The following is a 17454-nucleotide window of genomic DNA, read 5'->3' on the forward strand; positions in this document are numbered from 1 at the left end:
GTCCATCTCAGATTCTTACTTTAATAAGTGTAGAGAGTGGGCAGAGCTGGGGGAAAAAACAGGGGGTGGGGGTGGGAAATGAAGAGAAGTGAGTGACTAGAAGTGTAAAGAAATCTTCAGAGAGAAAGAAAAATGTGTATGGCAGGGTAAAAATTCTTGGGTGTGTGTGTGAAATAAACACAGAGTGCTCGTTTGTGCCAGCTTTGCAGTAAGGGAGGGATTTGACTATCCATAGTCCTTAACTCAGGTTTACCTTTGGCTAGAAAGTATTTTTCATGTATGTATTCAATTGAATCATGCTTTGGGGTCCTTGGGGGAGAATATGGGTTTATATTGAAGGGAAAAAGGGTTTTGCAAGAAAGTAGAAAGCAGTTTGGAGTGAGCAAAAAAAAAAAAATCCTGCTCTCCTTGTTCTCCACACTGGCATTCCACGTGGAATGCCTGTGCAACTGGCCCCCAAAATGTTCCACAGGTCACATTATTTTTTACTGGGGTATGTTGGCGGAAAGTATATTAACAAGGAGCCAGAGCCTAATCCCCCGCACCCCCAGGACTGAGCCACTCCACCAAAGGTCACAGCCTATATGCTCCCCCTGTCCTCCTGCTTTCTCCCCTTCTCCCACAACCATCTCTTCTTTTTCTCTCCCATTCTACTTCCTGTTTTGTGGCCTGAGCTGGTCCACCAAACCACTACTTTCTTCTTATTGGATTCTTCCTTGAGACCTACTTCTACTGGGAGACTCAAAAGAGATGTTACATATTTTTTAAAATTGTCCACCATACATTGCTGAGTAACTGTATGATCTTAGTATTTACTTGTATTATGATAGCACCTACCCCATTATACAAACAAAGAGAAGGTCCTTGCCCTAAACAGCTTGCAATCTAAATAGCTATTGATGTAACTCTTGTCCTCCCTCTCACAAACCCTTCTTTCTGCTTTATTTCCCATTAGTTGTCACATGTCTGATACTGGACTCTAAGTTTCCAGGACAGGGGTCTCTTGTGTACTGTCAGGCACCTAGGACATTTTAGATCACGATGGAAGAATCATGTTAAAGGATCACTTCTATATTAGTTTTATAAGTATCCAGTTTCTAGTAAAGAGCCCTGAATGAAAGCATGTGCCCTGATGTATTTTCTGTACAGTAGGCCACGGTTAGTTTCACTGTGTTAGTAAGTAATCTAAAAGAGATTCAATAACTGATCCCTTGACATTTCTCACCTTTTAAGAGTTACACACTTTGCTCTTTGCATTTGGTAAAATCCTGACTGTGAGCCATTGGGGGCTGAAAAAGAATAAAATTACAAAGGAGAAGTCCGCACTTAGCTGCGCTACATTTGTAATAGTTTCATACCAACCTTGCAAATTAGTCACGGACATTTACAAGTCTGGGCAAATACCTGCTTACTCTCTCTTTCCCTGGGACTCCCCATCCCAGACAATTTTCTTTCCCTGCTGGCTCTATCTTCTCCACCCCCATCTCCACTTCCTTGGTGTCTCCTGGGTGAAACCTCTGTCCCTAAGTCACTACATCCTTTTTCATTTTACCCCTTCCACCTTCCCATTGCACCAGTTGCTATGGGACCTGGAGGGTGGGAAAGGGGTTTTCTTCTATTCTGGAGGGCCATTGATGGCTCTGTGGCTGAACTGCAGATGGCTGTGGAGGAGGTGAGACTGTAAAGGGGTGGAGCAGGAATGGTTGTTTTCTGCAGGTTCTCTTTTGTAGTTCTACTATATGCCATTGAGCAGAAGAAAAAAGGAAATTGATCAGGTAGCTACCTGCATACGTGTGCTCCTGTAGCTAACGTTGGGATATTTAATCGGAGAGAAAATGGGCACTTGACTTGAGTCTGCCTACTGTAAGAAGTTTCATAGTGGTAGCCATATTAGTCTGTATCAGCAAAAACAAATTTTGTTAGTCTCTAAGGTGTAATGAGGACTCCTCATTGCTTTTGCTGTAAGAAGTTACTTGCCTGAAGTAATCAAGCTTATGTATTTTTGGAAATCTGTTTTAATGCTGTACTTCAGGGATTATTTGCTTTTTGGTTTTTTTGTTGAGGTACTCTTGGGTCATTCTAACATAAAGCTGTCTGCAGCTGTAAACTCTTAAGACCTGCTTCTCCACGGTCACCTGACATAGCGATGCTCACTTCTGTAAAGTGAGCAAGCACTTCACAATGATTTTGCACAGGTATATATGACAAAAGGAGAAAATAGTGGAGAATCAGATCCACAGAATCCAGCTGCAAAATTCTAGGAGCTTTTTACTTTCATTTGGCTTTGGAATCACTCTGTGGATATAGAAATATTTAATTTAGTGGTTTTAATCTAGCCAGGAGAAGGCAAAGCTAGAATGTCTAATAGAACGAATATGTTTTTGGTTAGCATGTCACGCTACTTCTTGGTGTGATCCCAGAATCACAGGGTTAAAAAACCTATTTTATTGCTTCATCCTAAAGATGTTGAGCTCCCTCCAGTCTCTCAGAGAAGTGTTGTTCAGCAGGAACTATTACAACTCCTGACTCACTTGGACTCTTGGATATCCAACAGAAAGAATGTGGTGACGTGAGCTGTTTATAGTGACAGCAATTCTGCAATATTCTGTGTTTTTTGTTTTGTTTTTTGTCCTGGATAGACTGTGAAGTACTGGCTTGATCCAGCTCATAAAAAGAAGTTTGCAGAGTATATCATCATTGTACTGCTTTTTGAATCTGTTCTAACTCAGGAGGTGAGCTGGACATATACTGGGCAAGATATTTTAGCATAAAAAAATCTAAATACAATCTTTCCTAAAACATGGCAGATTAATTATGCTATTGCACCTGATTCACCTTTCATTTACACCACTTTTGCCCTGGTATAACTCCATTAACTTAACTGAAATTACTCTGGATTTGCACTGGTGGAAGTGAGATCAGAACCTGGTTTATAGTATATAATTTTTTGGGGAGAGGGAGGGCAGTGAGGTGGGAGGGGACTGTAGAAAAATTTAAATCCAGCAACAAACAAGAACTCTTCTACTCTTTTTTACCATTTTCTCATCACAGCCTTTGTATGCAAGAAACCATCCCACCAACCTTTCAGTCATGTGTCATGCCTAAAGATTGCGAGACATCAATTTGGTCTGTATGGAGCACCTGCTCAAAGACTTGTCACTCGGGGGATCTCTCACCAGGATTCCGAAGCAGACACAGGAGCATAAAGTACATCGCAGTAGGCACTGGGAAGGAGTGCCCTGAGCTAGAAGAGAAGGAGGCCTGCAACATAGGAGGAAAAGAACTTCTGCATCCATGCCCCAGGTATATTACATGCTTTTATCAGCACCTTTTCAAGTGGAATGCAAAGCCCTGTTTGCCTATTTGTTGGGAACAAGCAAAGCTCTTTGATAATGAGGGTCAAATTTATTCCTGTCTCTCTGCACCCTCTCTCCTTATTTTCGCAAGAAGATTAGTGATTCAAAGATTTTTTTTTTAAGTATAAATGTGAACTTATTCCTCTATTAGTAGCTGGAAGCCCATGCTGCTGCACGGGTGTAATTCATAAATGGCTGAGATCTTAAAAATTGAAAGGTAACACACCATGAATCTCAGTAATCCTCTAAACACAAAAAAGCTCTCAGCTATGCTTGTAGTTGTTTCCAGTGCTTCACACAGACTCAGACATTCTGGTCTTCAGAGTAATGTTCGAGGTTATTGTGTATGTGCTGATTATGTTGATTTATGTGTGGGGTGTGGTATGCTGGGAGAACTGTATGGATTTGTGCGGGTGGTGAATGAGGGGGCATGATATGTTGAAGGGCAGTATGTGTTAGGAATTATTTTGTCTGTTGTGTTGGTGGTTGTGTTGATTTGTGTCTAGGGAGTTGTGCTGGGCAATTTGTGTTGATTTGTGGGGGTGTCAGCTGGGCACACGGGTGTGGCAACTGGACCAAGTAATCCACTGTCTGAAACTCTTGAATGAAACTTAGCTGGGGCGCGAGACTGGTGGTTGGTTGAATTACCTCTGATATCACAATGGTCTAGGATTCTTGGAATGGCATAGATACATGTCTCATTGTTGCCTGGGTATAATATGTAAAGTTAAAATGGCTGAGAACTTAAAAATTGGGTGGTACCAGACTCTGAATCCCAGTGATGACTGAACAGAAAGCACATTCAACCATGCCTTTAGCCACTTCCATTGCTTCGCACTGACTCGGACATCTTTGGCTTCAGAGTGACTTAGACAACGACAATCCTGGAATCTTATTATATAGACTCCTGAAGATAATCCTCACGCTGCTGTGCTCCACGGCCCAGCTAGACTCCATGGAAAGCTCCCCCACTCAGGGACTGTGGCTTAGTTGCTGCATAGAGGCCAGAACTAGGGGCAGAAGCCGTAGCTTTGCGGGTGAGGAAAGAGAGCTCCTGTGCAACACAGAGCCTCTCTGACTTCTTCATGGAGGTGGGGGCAGGTGTCCATGGCTGTCTGTTAATTGGCTCCGGAAAACCTGAAAGGGTCCACAACAGGAAGAGAGCAGTGCAAGCTCATCTTGGATGACTGTTTCTTCTCTCTCTGTAGAAAAGAACATCCTCATGGGTAAATAGGGACTGGTGGGAGGGAACAGCATGGCTTTGACCTTAATGACTTCCAAGCTCCTCCCACAAGGAGACACTTTGTCCCCACAATTGCTGACTCCATATTGCAGCCAAAAAGCCTCTGGCGGATGGGGTGGTGAGTGGGAACTCTGCAAGCTGCTCATCCTCTTGGAAAGGCTAAACCTGTGCAAGTGTCATTAATAGGATCACAATTGAGTTCCTTCAAAGTCAGCCAATTGCTGATCAGCTCTGTGCCCCCAGCAGGAGAGGGGGGGATTGAAAAAAAAATTCAGTTACTTGATTGGATCCAACAAACAAGCTCTCATATACTGATTTTTACTCTTACACCTAAATGCACGTCAATTTCAAAGTCAAAAAAATGAGAGATTGTCCTGCTGATTTTATGCTCTGTGTACAGTTGTTTCAGTTGATACCTGATTGAAATACACCAACTGCTGGTTGATGAGGAATTAAAGAGAGGTGTGTCTGTAGCCTAGTTTCCCATCCCTGCCATTATTATGTAAATCCCCATCTGTCTAATTAGAGCAAAGCTTGGAGGAAAGAACTCACTACCATCAGCTCCAGAAAACTAGTTTTTCTAAAGGAGACTTTTTGGTAAGACCATTATAAGTTATAGGTCCCCAGTTTCCACACATGCCCTGGACACTAAAGTATGAAGAGCTTTTCACTTTACAGTTAAAATTTAAAATACCTTCCTAAAATCAATAGTTTAAATGTGAAAAGGAAAATATTAAAGCAGCGTTAAGTGTTATAAAGCTTTGTGTGTACTTTTCTGTTTTGCTATTAGTTATTCATACCTTGGGATTTTTTCAAATGCTTGGCAAATTTAAACACACAAGCTGATTCTTCTTTCATTTACCTGGTTTAAATCAGGAATAAATCAATTAAAGGGAATACAGCGTTGTAAAACTGTTTATACATACAAAGAGAATCAATCCGATCGGCTAAAGAGATGAAGAGGTTCTCAGGGCCTGACAAAATTTACCCTAGAGTATTTAAGGAAGTAGCTGAAGCAATCGCTAAACCTTTAGCAATTATCTTTGAGAACTCATGGACGACTGGTGAGGTCCCAGAGGACTAGAGAAGGGCAAACATAGTACCTATCTCTAAAAAGGGGAACAAATAGGACCCAGGAAATTATGGACCAGTTAGCCTAACTTCAGTACCTGAAAAGATAGTGGAACAAACTGTTAAACAATCAGTTTGTAAGAACCTAGAGGAAAATAAGGTGACAAGTAATAGCCAACATGGATTTGTCAAAACAAAACAAATCATGCCAAATCAACCTAATTTCCTTTTTTGACAGGATAACCAGCAGCGTGGATGGGGGAAAGCAGTAGACATGTTATATCTGGACTTTAATAAGGCTTTTACATGGTATCACATGATATTCCCATAAGCAAACTAAGGAAATATGGTCTAGGTAAAATTACTATAAGGTGGGTGTACAACTAGGTGAAAAAAACATACTCAGAGTAGTTATCAATAGTTTGTTGTCAGACTGGGAGACTGTATCAAAGAACTCTAATAAGACATGATTTCCCTTTACAGAAACCAGGTTGACTTTTTCCCAACAATTTTATGTTCTTCTATGTGTCTGACAATTTTATTCTTTACTATTGTTTCAACTAATTTGCCCGGTACTGACATTAGACTTACCGGTCTGTACTTGCCAAGATCACTTCTAGAGCCCTTTTTAAATATTGGCATTACATTACCTATCTTCCAGTCATTTGGGTACAGAAGCTGATTTAAAGGACAGGTTACAAAACCATAGTTAATAGTTCCACAATTTCACATTTGAGTTCTTTCAGAACTCTTGGGTGAATGCCATCTGGTTCCGAAACTTTTAAGTTTCTCAATGAATTCCAAAACCTCCTCTAGTGACACTTCAATCTGTGACAATTCCTCAGATTTGTCACCTACAAAAGATGGCTCAGGTTTGGGAATCTCCCTAACATCCTCAGCCGTGAAGACTGAAGCAAAGAATTCATTTAGTTTCTCCGCAATGACTTTATCGTCTTTAAGTGACCTAATTCAAGTGTTACTAGAGCTGCAAAAATATTCAATGTCATATTTAAAGTATTTATATTTTATTTCTACTGAAGTGTGTTGAGATCCATATAAGGACGGCCACACTGGGTCAGACCAACAGTCTATCTAGTCCAGTATCCTGTCTTCCGACAGTGGCCATAATAAGTGCTTCAGAGGGAATGAACAGAACAGGAAATCATTGAGTGATCCACCTCTGTTATCCACTCCCACTTTCTGGCAATCAGAGGCTAGGGACACACACAGTTTGATGTTGCATCCCCACTCATCTTGTCTAATAGCTATTGATGGACCTATCCTCTAGGAACTTATCTAATTCTTTTTTGAACCCAATTATAATTTTGGCCTTCATAACACCCCCTGGCAATGAGTTCCACAGGTTGACTGTGCAAATGATGGTGTGTGAAGTAGTATTTCCTTTTGTTTGTTCTAAACAAACCTATTAATTTCATTGGGTGACCCCTGGTTTTTGTATTACATGATCATTTTGGCACAGCAGCTTTATCTGCTGCTCACCTGGGCAGAGTATGTGTGTCTATGCAAAAATGGTCTTCTCCTGAAATCTCCTCCCCCCCCCCATTCATCACTAGTTGTTAGGGGAGAGCTCATTCAGACCCTCCCTACATTAAGTGCAGGGAAATTCTGCTGTACAGTAGGTGATACAGTAGATAACTGTAGTGTATCCAATATCTCTCTGTATAGTTTTTTTTTAAGTGACAGCCAGTGTGTATATTTAAATCAACTAATACACGAGTAGGATTTTGCTTTTCGTAAACTCTTATTGCATCATAGGGCCTATCTGACTGATAAAAACAAGACCATTGAATTGATATGTTTTTACCCTCTACTTTAAGGTTTTTCTGTTGATAAACAGGCAATGACTACAGCACATGGTTGCTGTTAGTTAAGAATTGCTCAGCAGCAGAATATCCACTTATTCTGTATACTGCAATTCTAAGGGGATTTTTCAGCCTTGTAGACAGATGAGGTTTAATTATGTTTGAACTGAGATACATTTAATTATGTTGTATAATTTTGAATGCTAATGGCCTGATTTTCAGAAGGTCCAAATATCCAGAGCTCATACTGACTGGGAGGTGGAGGTACTCTCACCTCTGAAGGCCAATCCCTGGGGGTTGGAGAGGTGTCCAATCTTCACACTTGGTAAAACCTAAAATTACCGTGATTTAAACCAGTGCGTAAGTGCCTAAAACAAGTATTTAGATGATGAAATAAGGACTTATATATACCTATCTTTAGGCATCCAGTTTTGAAAACTGGGTCCTGTATACTCTAAAAGATATATTTTAATCTGCTGTGAGGAGAAATGTGGTAGATTACCTTGTTCAGTTAAGTGTCTTCATATGAAAATTGGAGACCTGCATTAATACTGAATATTAGAAAAGCTGTGATAACCTACAAAAGGAACTTCTGTACAGAAGAATTCTCCATTATAATTTGTGTATTATGGGAGTACAATTATTTCATGCATGTCATGTATAGACTGTATTCCTCTTTGATGGTAATAAATCCTGTGAATGTATCCAAATGTGCACAAGATATACTGCATATTATTTAAGAGAGAGCAAGACAGCTAATCTGTAAATTAGAAATAATTGGCAATATTCACAAACATCTTCCATGAAGACATTACAAAATTCATAAGTGCTTTGAGGCTAGAAATGACTCTGATATTAACAAGATATAATTTTTAGAGAATGTTGAAGTGTGCTCAGATACTTTTTAAAAATTTATTATTATTATTATTATTTTATTTTATTATTTTTTGCAAATAATTTGCAGTTTGTTTCCTTGTAATATCTGTACCCTACCTACAAATATTTTCTAAAGACAACACACAGAATTTCAAGCTGGAAATCTTTCTCCACAAAAGACATCCAAAGATACATGCTCTTATGATTTATGTGACAAGATAAACATATCATGCAAATTTAACAACCAGTGAAATTGAGATAACCGGAGAGAGTGTTTTGTTTTGGGGGCAAAGGAAGGGATGAAACTTATTTTGCATATATTTTAAGAAATTAAGACCATCTGGAGGCTGAGGGAATATGGAGAAAGGAAAGAAATAGAAAACATTGCAGAAGACTCTAAGGAGAATGGTAGATAACACAATACACGCATCAACAGAAACATTACAATACTTGGTATTTATATAGGGCTTTTTTATCTGTAGATGTTAAAGTTTTTCACATAGGAGAGGAAGTATTTTCTCCATTTTGCAGATGATCAATTGTTTCTCAGTCTGGTGTCCTGTTCGTTGGATCAGATTGTCAGTGCCTCTGAAGGATCCCTTACACTTGTAGACGAGATGGGAAAAACCTGATTTTTGTTTCTCTTCCTTTCCATAGTTTTAATTAATTCTTTTTTGGCATATCAGCCATTTTTAACCTCTAATTGCACCATGTATTCTAATACACAAATCCTCAGATGTATCCAATTCAAATTTGGGTGCTTGTCTATGGGGCACTTACATATTTGTGTGTAAGAATTTAAACCTTTCCTGAACAGAAAATTCCAAAGTATTTATGTTCTTTATTATACACGAATTAACTGTACTGAGAAAATACTTTTTATCTAAATCTGATGTGTGTCACAACTTCAAGAAAGAGAAATTAACTCAAGTATTGCAGTCCTCTTCTAGAAGCAATTGGTAGGTACCCAATAAACCCTAAAACTTTATGAAGCTATCAATCAGAGGCCAAATCCCAACATGTCTTTGAACACTGGGTACTCATAGATTCATAGATATTAAAGTCAGAAGGGACCATTATGATCATCTAGTCTGACCTCCTGCACTCTGTTGACTTTACAAGTGTTCAGTACCTCTCACAGTTAGGTCCTTAGTTATTGACAGAGAGTTATGGCCTTGTGATCTGAAGGCAGGATTAACAGCCAGCTTTCACACTTACTTCCTGTATGGAGCAAATCACTTAATCTCTGTTGATACATAGGTGTGAAAAATTCTACATAAGTACTGTATTAATATATTGCCTGGCACTGGAAGTTAAGTCTTGAAGTAGGAAGACAAAGATTAAAGTCTAGAGAATATTCTAAAGAATAACAAATTTGTAATATAAAGAACCACCCACTGCCCCGTGGTCTTCTATAAAACCTTGTTTTACACACACTATTTTTCTTCCAAAGGTTTTCATGGAGGACTTCCGAATGGAAAGCATGCCAAGTTACTCTCCTCCTTGATGGACAGGACCCTCGCCGACATAAGTACACAGCCCTTTGTGGAGGTGGGATACAAGTCCGGGAAGTGTACTGTGTCCAAAGTGTGATAGAATCTGGGAAACACAAATTGAAGGAAGGTACGTTGTTAGAGGTTATCCTAAAATGTCTATTACAGGGATCTATAAATTGGAAAGGTAAAGAAATATTGTGAATCTCATCAGTAGCATGAAGCTGTGTACTTTTTTGCTGCCACTGAGCTGGAGAAGTATGTTTGTGGGTAAGGATAAAAATGTCTCAGTGGCCTGCTAATAGATTCCATTGGAGTCATGCTGCCTGGAAGCTGGAGGAGGGAGTCAGAGGGCCCCAGAGTCAGCACAGGGTATCTGTGTGGAGATTCCTTGCCTCCTATGGGTCCCCCCATGATCAGAAGGGTTCTGGGTGTGAAACCACTGCCCATCATGTGTGGTAACGGAGACACACTGTCTCCCACTCTCCAGTCTCCCTTGGAATGAGTTCAGAAAAACTTAGTCTTCCTCCTGTCTCACAGGTCGGGGGGGGAGGGAGAGCTGCAGTCCCACCTCACCCTTCCACCCCCATTTGTTGAATCCACTTGGCCATTTTTTGGTGTTGGTTCAGTTATTTATCAATACAGTCCAACCTGAGAGTTACAAACACCTTGGGAATGGAGGTTGTTCGTAAATCTGAAATGTCCCTAACTCTGAATGAAACATTATGGTCATTCTTTCAAAAATTTACAACTGAACCTTGTCTTAGTACAGCTTTGAAACTTTACTATGCGGAAGAAAAATGCTGCTTTTAACCATTTTAATTTAAATGAAATAAACACAGAAACCGTTTCCTTACCGTGTCAGATCTTTTTTTAAACTTCCCATTATTTTTTTAGTAGTTTCTTTAACACAGGACAGTCCTGTATTTGCATTTTTGGGTCTCTGCTGCTGCCTGATTGTGTACTTCCGGTTCCAAATGAGTCGTGTGATTGACTGCTGGATTTGTACCTCTGGTGTTTGTAACTCCGAGGTTCTACAGTTTGTCAGCCCATTCCTCGTATGGCTTAATCCTCTGCTCAAAACCAATCCACAACCTTTCTTATGATTTGTTGGGGAAAGCCAAAATATTAATGTCGCAACTTCTGAGCAGACAGACAGGTGTTGGGGTGAGAGTGAGTTATTTTGCTTTTGGAAGAGTAATGAGCAGATGAAGATGCATATGAATAATTTATCCTCGTCTTATCTGCAGTGTGTACTGCTCCTGTAGAATATGGCTTTGAGCAGAGATGGTAAGAGAGTAACAACACAACATTGCAGTTTAGACTTATTTACTTACAAAGCCAAAGCAAATCTTTTTTAATGGCAGATTGCATGTCCTATCTGCCTGCAAAAATACCTCTGACTATAGAAAAACAGGACTTCGTTTAGTCCATATACAACTGTTTCTTCTCTTGTTCCAAGAGACTGGAGCCTTGCTCTCCCAACACACAAAGATTCCTTTGTTCTTCATTATCTTGCAATGCATGTGTCACATCAAGTGAGGAAACTGTTTTAGTGACTACAGTAGCATAACATTTTGGCTGTCTTTCTTACCCTCACAACAGTTTCTTGCATTGACAAAACCACCGTAATGGGCATGTCCACATTCAATAAGCCTCAAAACTGTGATTGTGCTTGAATTTTGTGATTTGTATTCTGGTAGCCCCTAGGAGCCCACTCTCGGACCTGGACCCCATTCTGCCAGATGCTATATAAACACAGAACAGAAAGGTGGTTCCTGCCCCCAAAGAGTTTATAATTGTGATATGCTAAGGCCTTTCCCCAAAAGTGCTCAGCATTGTTACTAGAAGCAATGTTTTCTGCATAACTTCCAGATGTGGTGAACTGCTCTGTGAGATGATTGTGACTACGTTTGTGGCTTTGTTTCCACAGTGCAAAGAATCCAATGTTCGATCTGAAAAGATTCAGCCATCTGAGAAGAAGATTATCTCAGGCACTGTAACCAACCATAGAGTTTTGAGGGAAGACTTAATTAAAAACTGTCAAATGTATTGTGGTTTTTTTGCGTGTCTCTATCATAGGACTTTTTTTTTTAAGTGAAAATGTAAAGACGAATCCATTTATTTAACTACAACATCTTGATTCAACTTATCACCAGAATGCAACTTCATTTCAAGGGTTGGCTGGAAAAAAAACAATTCCATTTTGCAAAAAAAGTCAGGTTTTGAAACTTGTTTTCATTCCAAAGCAGAACAAAATCAAGACATTTAGAAAAAATTTAGACATTTAGACATTTAATGGAAAAATTGAGAGCACAAGATCCAACAATAGCCTATATAGCCTGGTGCTTAGGGCAGACACTGGGGATATGGAAGAACCAGTTTCAAGTGCCTGCTTGGGTCTCCCACATCTCAGGTGGGTGCCCTAATCACTGACCTATTGTCTCGTCCAGGAGCTTCTCTCTTGTTTGTTCTCTGTCAGAAATACCATCTTGGTCTGGAGAAACTTTCCTGACACAAATTTATTCAAAACCAATATGTTTCTGGAAAACGTTTCAGTTTCAATTGAGAAAAGTTTTGTGAAAAATTGTTTGACTAGCTCTATTTCTGACCATACTCTTTCTCTCTCTCCGCAACTGTCTCTGCCCCTATTTAGACAAAGAACACTACTGAACTATCTTGCCAACACACTACTAGGTCTTGTTTCCAAAGACTTTGGCATCTATAGTATATTTTCTTAAACATCTGTCCTCCATACACATATGAAAGAAACTAAATTCTTAAATATCATAAGTCATTTATTTCCCTTATGGTACATAGTATAAGAAATTTGGTGGCAAATTCTGTTCTAAGTTACAACAGTGTAAATTCAGATTAATTACACTGAGTTCAGTGGAGTTTCTCTGGACTTTCACAAACATAGTTTAGAACAGAATTTGACCTTTAGCTCCAGTTTCTGAACTTATTCAAGCTTTTCTTTGTTCAAAACGGAATATATCCTATACGTTATATGGGCCTTTACATTTTTCCAGAGCAGCATCAAAACCTTTTGGGAGATCATATCCCTGTTTAGGCAGCTCTTGCTCTCTTTAAAAACCGTAAATGGTGCCCAAGGGGGTGTCATGCAGCAGGATAAATACATATTTGTGCAAATGAGGAAGGGTATTAGCAGCCACTTTGGACTTGTTAGCCAGCTGGAACATATAAAGGACTTGTACTGTATTTGAATTTAGCAGTAACCCTGTCCTATATTCAATGTGCACTGCTCTTCAAATTCATGCCTATATTGGTAAAGCTGCAGGAAGAAAAAAATCAATTTTTGACAAAGAAATTAGATTTTGGAGACTCAGATATTTGAGTCCCGACCTTCCTGTCTTGTTTGTGAAAGTATTTGGAAAGAATAGGCTAGAATGTATTGGCTATAGGAATATTTGACTGGTACCCCGGGGAGAAAGATAACTGATGGTCAGCAGCGTCATTAAAGGATCTTTGTTTACTAACTGAGTGGTGGTGCTGAAGCTGGATAATCCAGCATCTGGATTAGTGGATCCAATTCAGAGTAACCTTTTTCTCAGGTAAGAAACGGGCCCATTCTTATCAAAATAACCTGGCTTGAGAAGATGACGAAGAATGTACCTCCACAGTGTGAAATATATGCAAGCACGCCTGTGTCAAATCTGCATTGTTGGGATGTTGAGCTATTGCTCTAACATTCTGTGAGCAGAATTTATAAGATTAAAGTCACATAATAGAATAATAAATATGTAACAGCTGGCTTCTTCAGTGGAAACCCTTTGGAAGCAAGACTTAAAACGATTTTACGCAAATTGTTGGGGTGTAAAGCTGGCATGTTTTAAATTTGTAATTCAGGAGCTTAAGGGTTTAAATTCATGGGGGAAAGCAACCTATTTATCACAGAGGTATAACATTTTTAGTTCCCAGATGTCTGGGAGCTAGCTGAAGTGAAATGAGCAGATTATATAGAAATCATTTTGAACGTAAAATACCTAACTTTTTTTAAAAATGTGACTTGTTTCTCATAAAGGTATTTGATATGACATGCAATATTTATTCCATTATTACTGGTGCATTTATTTATAGGGTTGTTTATTATATGGTAAGTAGTTAGCCTGCTGCGCCCAATCAATTTACAGGACACTGTAGATTTTAGTTCAGTTTCTTATCTTTGAAGTCTAACAAAAATCAAGTGTACATATTTATATTTTAGGGCCATTTATGCCACTGGAATATGTAAAAGTCATTCGCAGCCCAGTGATAAGGGCATTATATTTTTGCTTACTATACAAACAAAATGACTTAATTTCTCTTTGTTGGCCAAACTAGAGCATCCACAAAGAAAAGGACAGTCACAAAAACTGAAGTTTTACTTAGAATAAAAATATCCTAATTTTAAACCGTTAGTGGAGGGTTAATCTCACACTGTTCCAAGGTTTGGTTCAGAGCCTTTCCTGAAGCATATCCAAAACTTTTGGATTCCCTTCCCTTTCTTCTTCATGACTTCTCTGGCAATGTGACTTCCAAGTACATTGTGGCCTTTTCTCAAAGCCTTCTAGTATCCTATGACCCTTGTTTTTTTGTAACCAATCATCAACAAACTACCTGCACACCCTCTCTTCCTATGATCACCTTCATTGGTCCCCAGTACCCTTACTCCCTTAAAACTCTTCCAATAGATTCTCAGCTACATCCTTCCTACCTTTTGCTGGTCAGTCATAGTACTTACAATAATAAGCACTATGCCCCATTGTAAATGTTTGCCAGATATATTTCTATTGTGGCAGTGCTGAGTTGCACCAAGCAGGATTGGGACCATGTTGTACTAAAAGGTGAACAAACACAGGAAGACATCTTTTCTCCTCCGAAAAGTTTATAATGTCACTTAATTTATGTAGCAGGACTTTTTGATAGTTCCTAAATATACTGAATCACCGTTGCTTCTGGCAACGTATTATTAATGTCTTTCCATTCTGAGATTAGCCTTTTATTTAGACTATGAAATAGTTTTCAGTTGATAATGGGACTTCTCACCTTGTGGCTTCCAATTTTTTTAAATGCATAAAAAGTCCCTTTCTATCAGACACAGGATGCAGCAAGTTTCCTTAACAGTCTCATGTGAGAAGCTAGTATCAGAGCCATTTCTAAGCTAAAAAAAGGTGATCCAGTTATCCTTTGCCCACTGTTTTGTCATCACTATCAAAACAGTGCCTTTCAGGCAGGAGACATGTGACTTGTCTTTACAGAAGTTGTGATCATTTGTTTCTATTGTATACTCATGTAGGTGTTTTATATTATAAGTCAGTCTTCAATGATTTTCTCAACTAATTTCCTCTAGTATTGAAATAAGAGTCACTGGCCTATATTTCCTGGCGTCACCAATAGCAACTTTTAAACATGGGTACTATCCCTATCTTGGCCTCTGGTAATAATTCACTCTGTATGGTTCTGCCAAACATTAAATATATATTGACTTCTGCTGTGGTGAATATCAAGATGTATTGCCCTGAAAGGTGAATACTAACTAAGGTGAAGGCAAAATTGAGATACTCCTTAAGGGACAATAAATCTCGACATCACATTGTTACATGTGTTTGAAATAGGCTTGCCAGAGATACCTAGAAACTTCTCCATTCTGGCCATGAATTTCTGAAATGTTTAGGTGTTCATTTTAAACTAACAATCTTAAGAGAGATGAAGTTAAAAGTCCAGGAAAAAATATTATTTACCTTCTGGGAGGAGTGAAAATTAGTTTTGGGAAGACTTGCTGAAGTCAGGATGTGCATTCGCTCTCTGATTGGTTAACATTGTTCTTTATCTCAGTATTGCCCTGTGTGACTATATTTATTAGCCCAGAATTAATTTATATAAGTCACTGCTATAGAACTGTGCAATGTTTCAAAGAGTTACAAGATTTGCATTCAATTGAGTTTTCAGGCTTATTCCACAGATCCAGAGGAACATAGGATTTTTAAAAATATGAACAAACATAATCTATAGTAAATGGGCTGCTATTTGATTCAGGGGCATTGACCCAGAAATTCTGAGAGGAAACACAAGTGTTATCATGCTGAAAATGTGACATTTTTTCCCCAAACAACATAAATGCTTTATTTACAGGATAAGTGCAATTATCAAACAAGTTAGAAGGTGGAAGAAACCCTGACCCTTCCAATACATAGACAGAGGTCTAGCAGTTCTGTCCATTTATTACAGCAATACCCTGAATTCTCTTCCACTGACCCTTTGCAATAGCATATCCTTGATCTGGGATGAACAATTTCTGCCTTGCATGTTTGATTGAGTTCTGTTATCTGGCAATGAAAAGAATCACAGAAAGAGACACTTTATTGTAACAATGAACAAAGAACTTTATTCGAATAAGAAAAACAGCATTATCCATAAAAAGAACGGGAGTACTTGTGGCACCTTAGAGACTAACAAATTTATTTGAGCATAAGCTTTTGTGGGCTACAGCCCACTTCATCAGATGCATAAAATGGAACATAGTAAGAAGATATATATATATATATATATATAAAATTAATAGCCTCTTACCGTTGGTATGGCTACTTCCACCTTTTCATGTTCTATCTATCTTATCTAATCTATCTATCTTCTTACTATATGTTCCATTCTATGCATCCGATGAAGTGGGCTGTAGCCCACGAAAGCTTATGCTCTAATAAATTTGTTAGTCTCTAAGGTGCCACAAGTACTCCTGTTCTTTTTGCGAATACAGACTAACATGGCTGCTACTCTGAAACCTGTCATTATCCATAAAGGTACTCAGCCTCTTCTTCTCTGCTTTACTGCAGAACCTTTACCCATCTCCTTCCAACTGGTTATCCTGCTACAGTTTTAAAGAAATACATATACAGTCAGACGAATAAAAGCGAATAAAGCTCTGCTGGCACTCAGACCAGGTCAATGAATGGACTCCATCCTTGGACTAGTGGAAGCCACCTTTGAGTTTGGGGTTGTCTGTCAATCAGATGGCTAGACAAATGATGGAACTCTTTTACAGATGGTCAGTTCTCTATTAGAGTTCACCTCGCCTTCATGTGGCAACAGAAGGAGTGCTTTTACAGCCACCATGTCTAGTCGAAATGACTTAGTTCATTAATACTGTAACATGTGTTTATTAATGCAACCTATTTCTTTTTGTTCTTATTTCTGAAATATTTCATTAAAAGTTTTCGTCTCTGCAATATGCAGTAACTACTGGCAGAAATTTGGAGGACTTTTTGACATTTGACCATATCCATGTGCATATTTCTAATTCATCAAGTTATTTTTTAGAAATTATATATTCATTCTCTAAATGTATGGATGATTACTACCATTTTATTTCAAAATAATTTCAGGAGATGCACAACATGGCTGAAATGAAATAGTTGTACTAGAATGGGATGTGACTTAATTCTTAAAGTTGACTCTGTGCCCTAAAACTGATTTGTTTTCATTTCTCCCAGTGAGTTAAAAAAAGATAAATTATTTTGCTAAACTTAGTGCTGAAGGGATATTAAGTAATGTGGGAAGCCTCTTCATTAAAAAAAATAGCCTTATGGTTAAAA

General features: G+C 38.7%; 1 protein-coding gene across 1 annotated transcript in view; it reads left to right on the forward strand.

Annotated features, from left to right (window-relative positions):
- Nucleotides 1-17454, forward strand: part of THSD7B (thrombospondin type 1 domain containing 7B) — a 408861-nt gene that overhangs the window by 108768 nt on the left and 282639 nt on the right. Inside the window, exons 3-4 of the mRNA XM_077830083.1 lie at nucleotides 3052-3303; nucleotides 9823-9992. Coding sequence (XP_077686209.1) covers nucleotides 3052-3303; nucleotides 9823-9992 — 422 coding nt within the window. The remainder of the gene's footprint in view (nucleotides 1-3051; nucleotides 3304-9822; nucleotides 9993-17454) is intronic.

The sequence above is a fragment of the Eretmochelys imbricata genome, chromosome 11, assembly GCF_965152235.1.
Source record: "Eretmochelys imbricata isolate rEreImb1 chromosome 11, rEreImb1.hap1, whole genome shotgun sequence".
NCBI lineage: Eukaryota > Metazoa > Chordata > Testudines > Cheloniidae > Eretmochelys > Eretmochelys imbricata.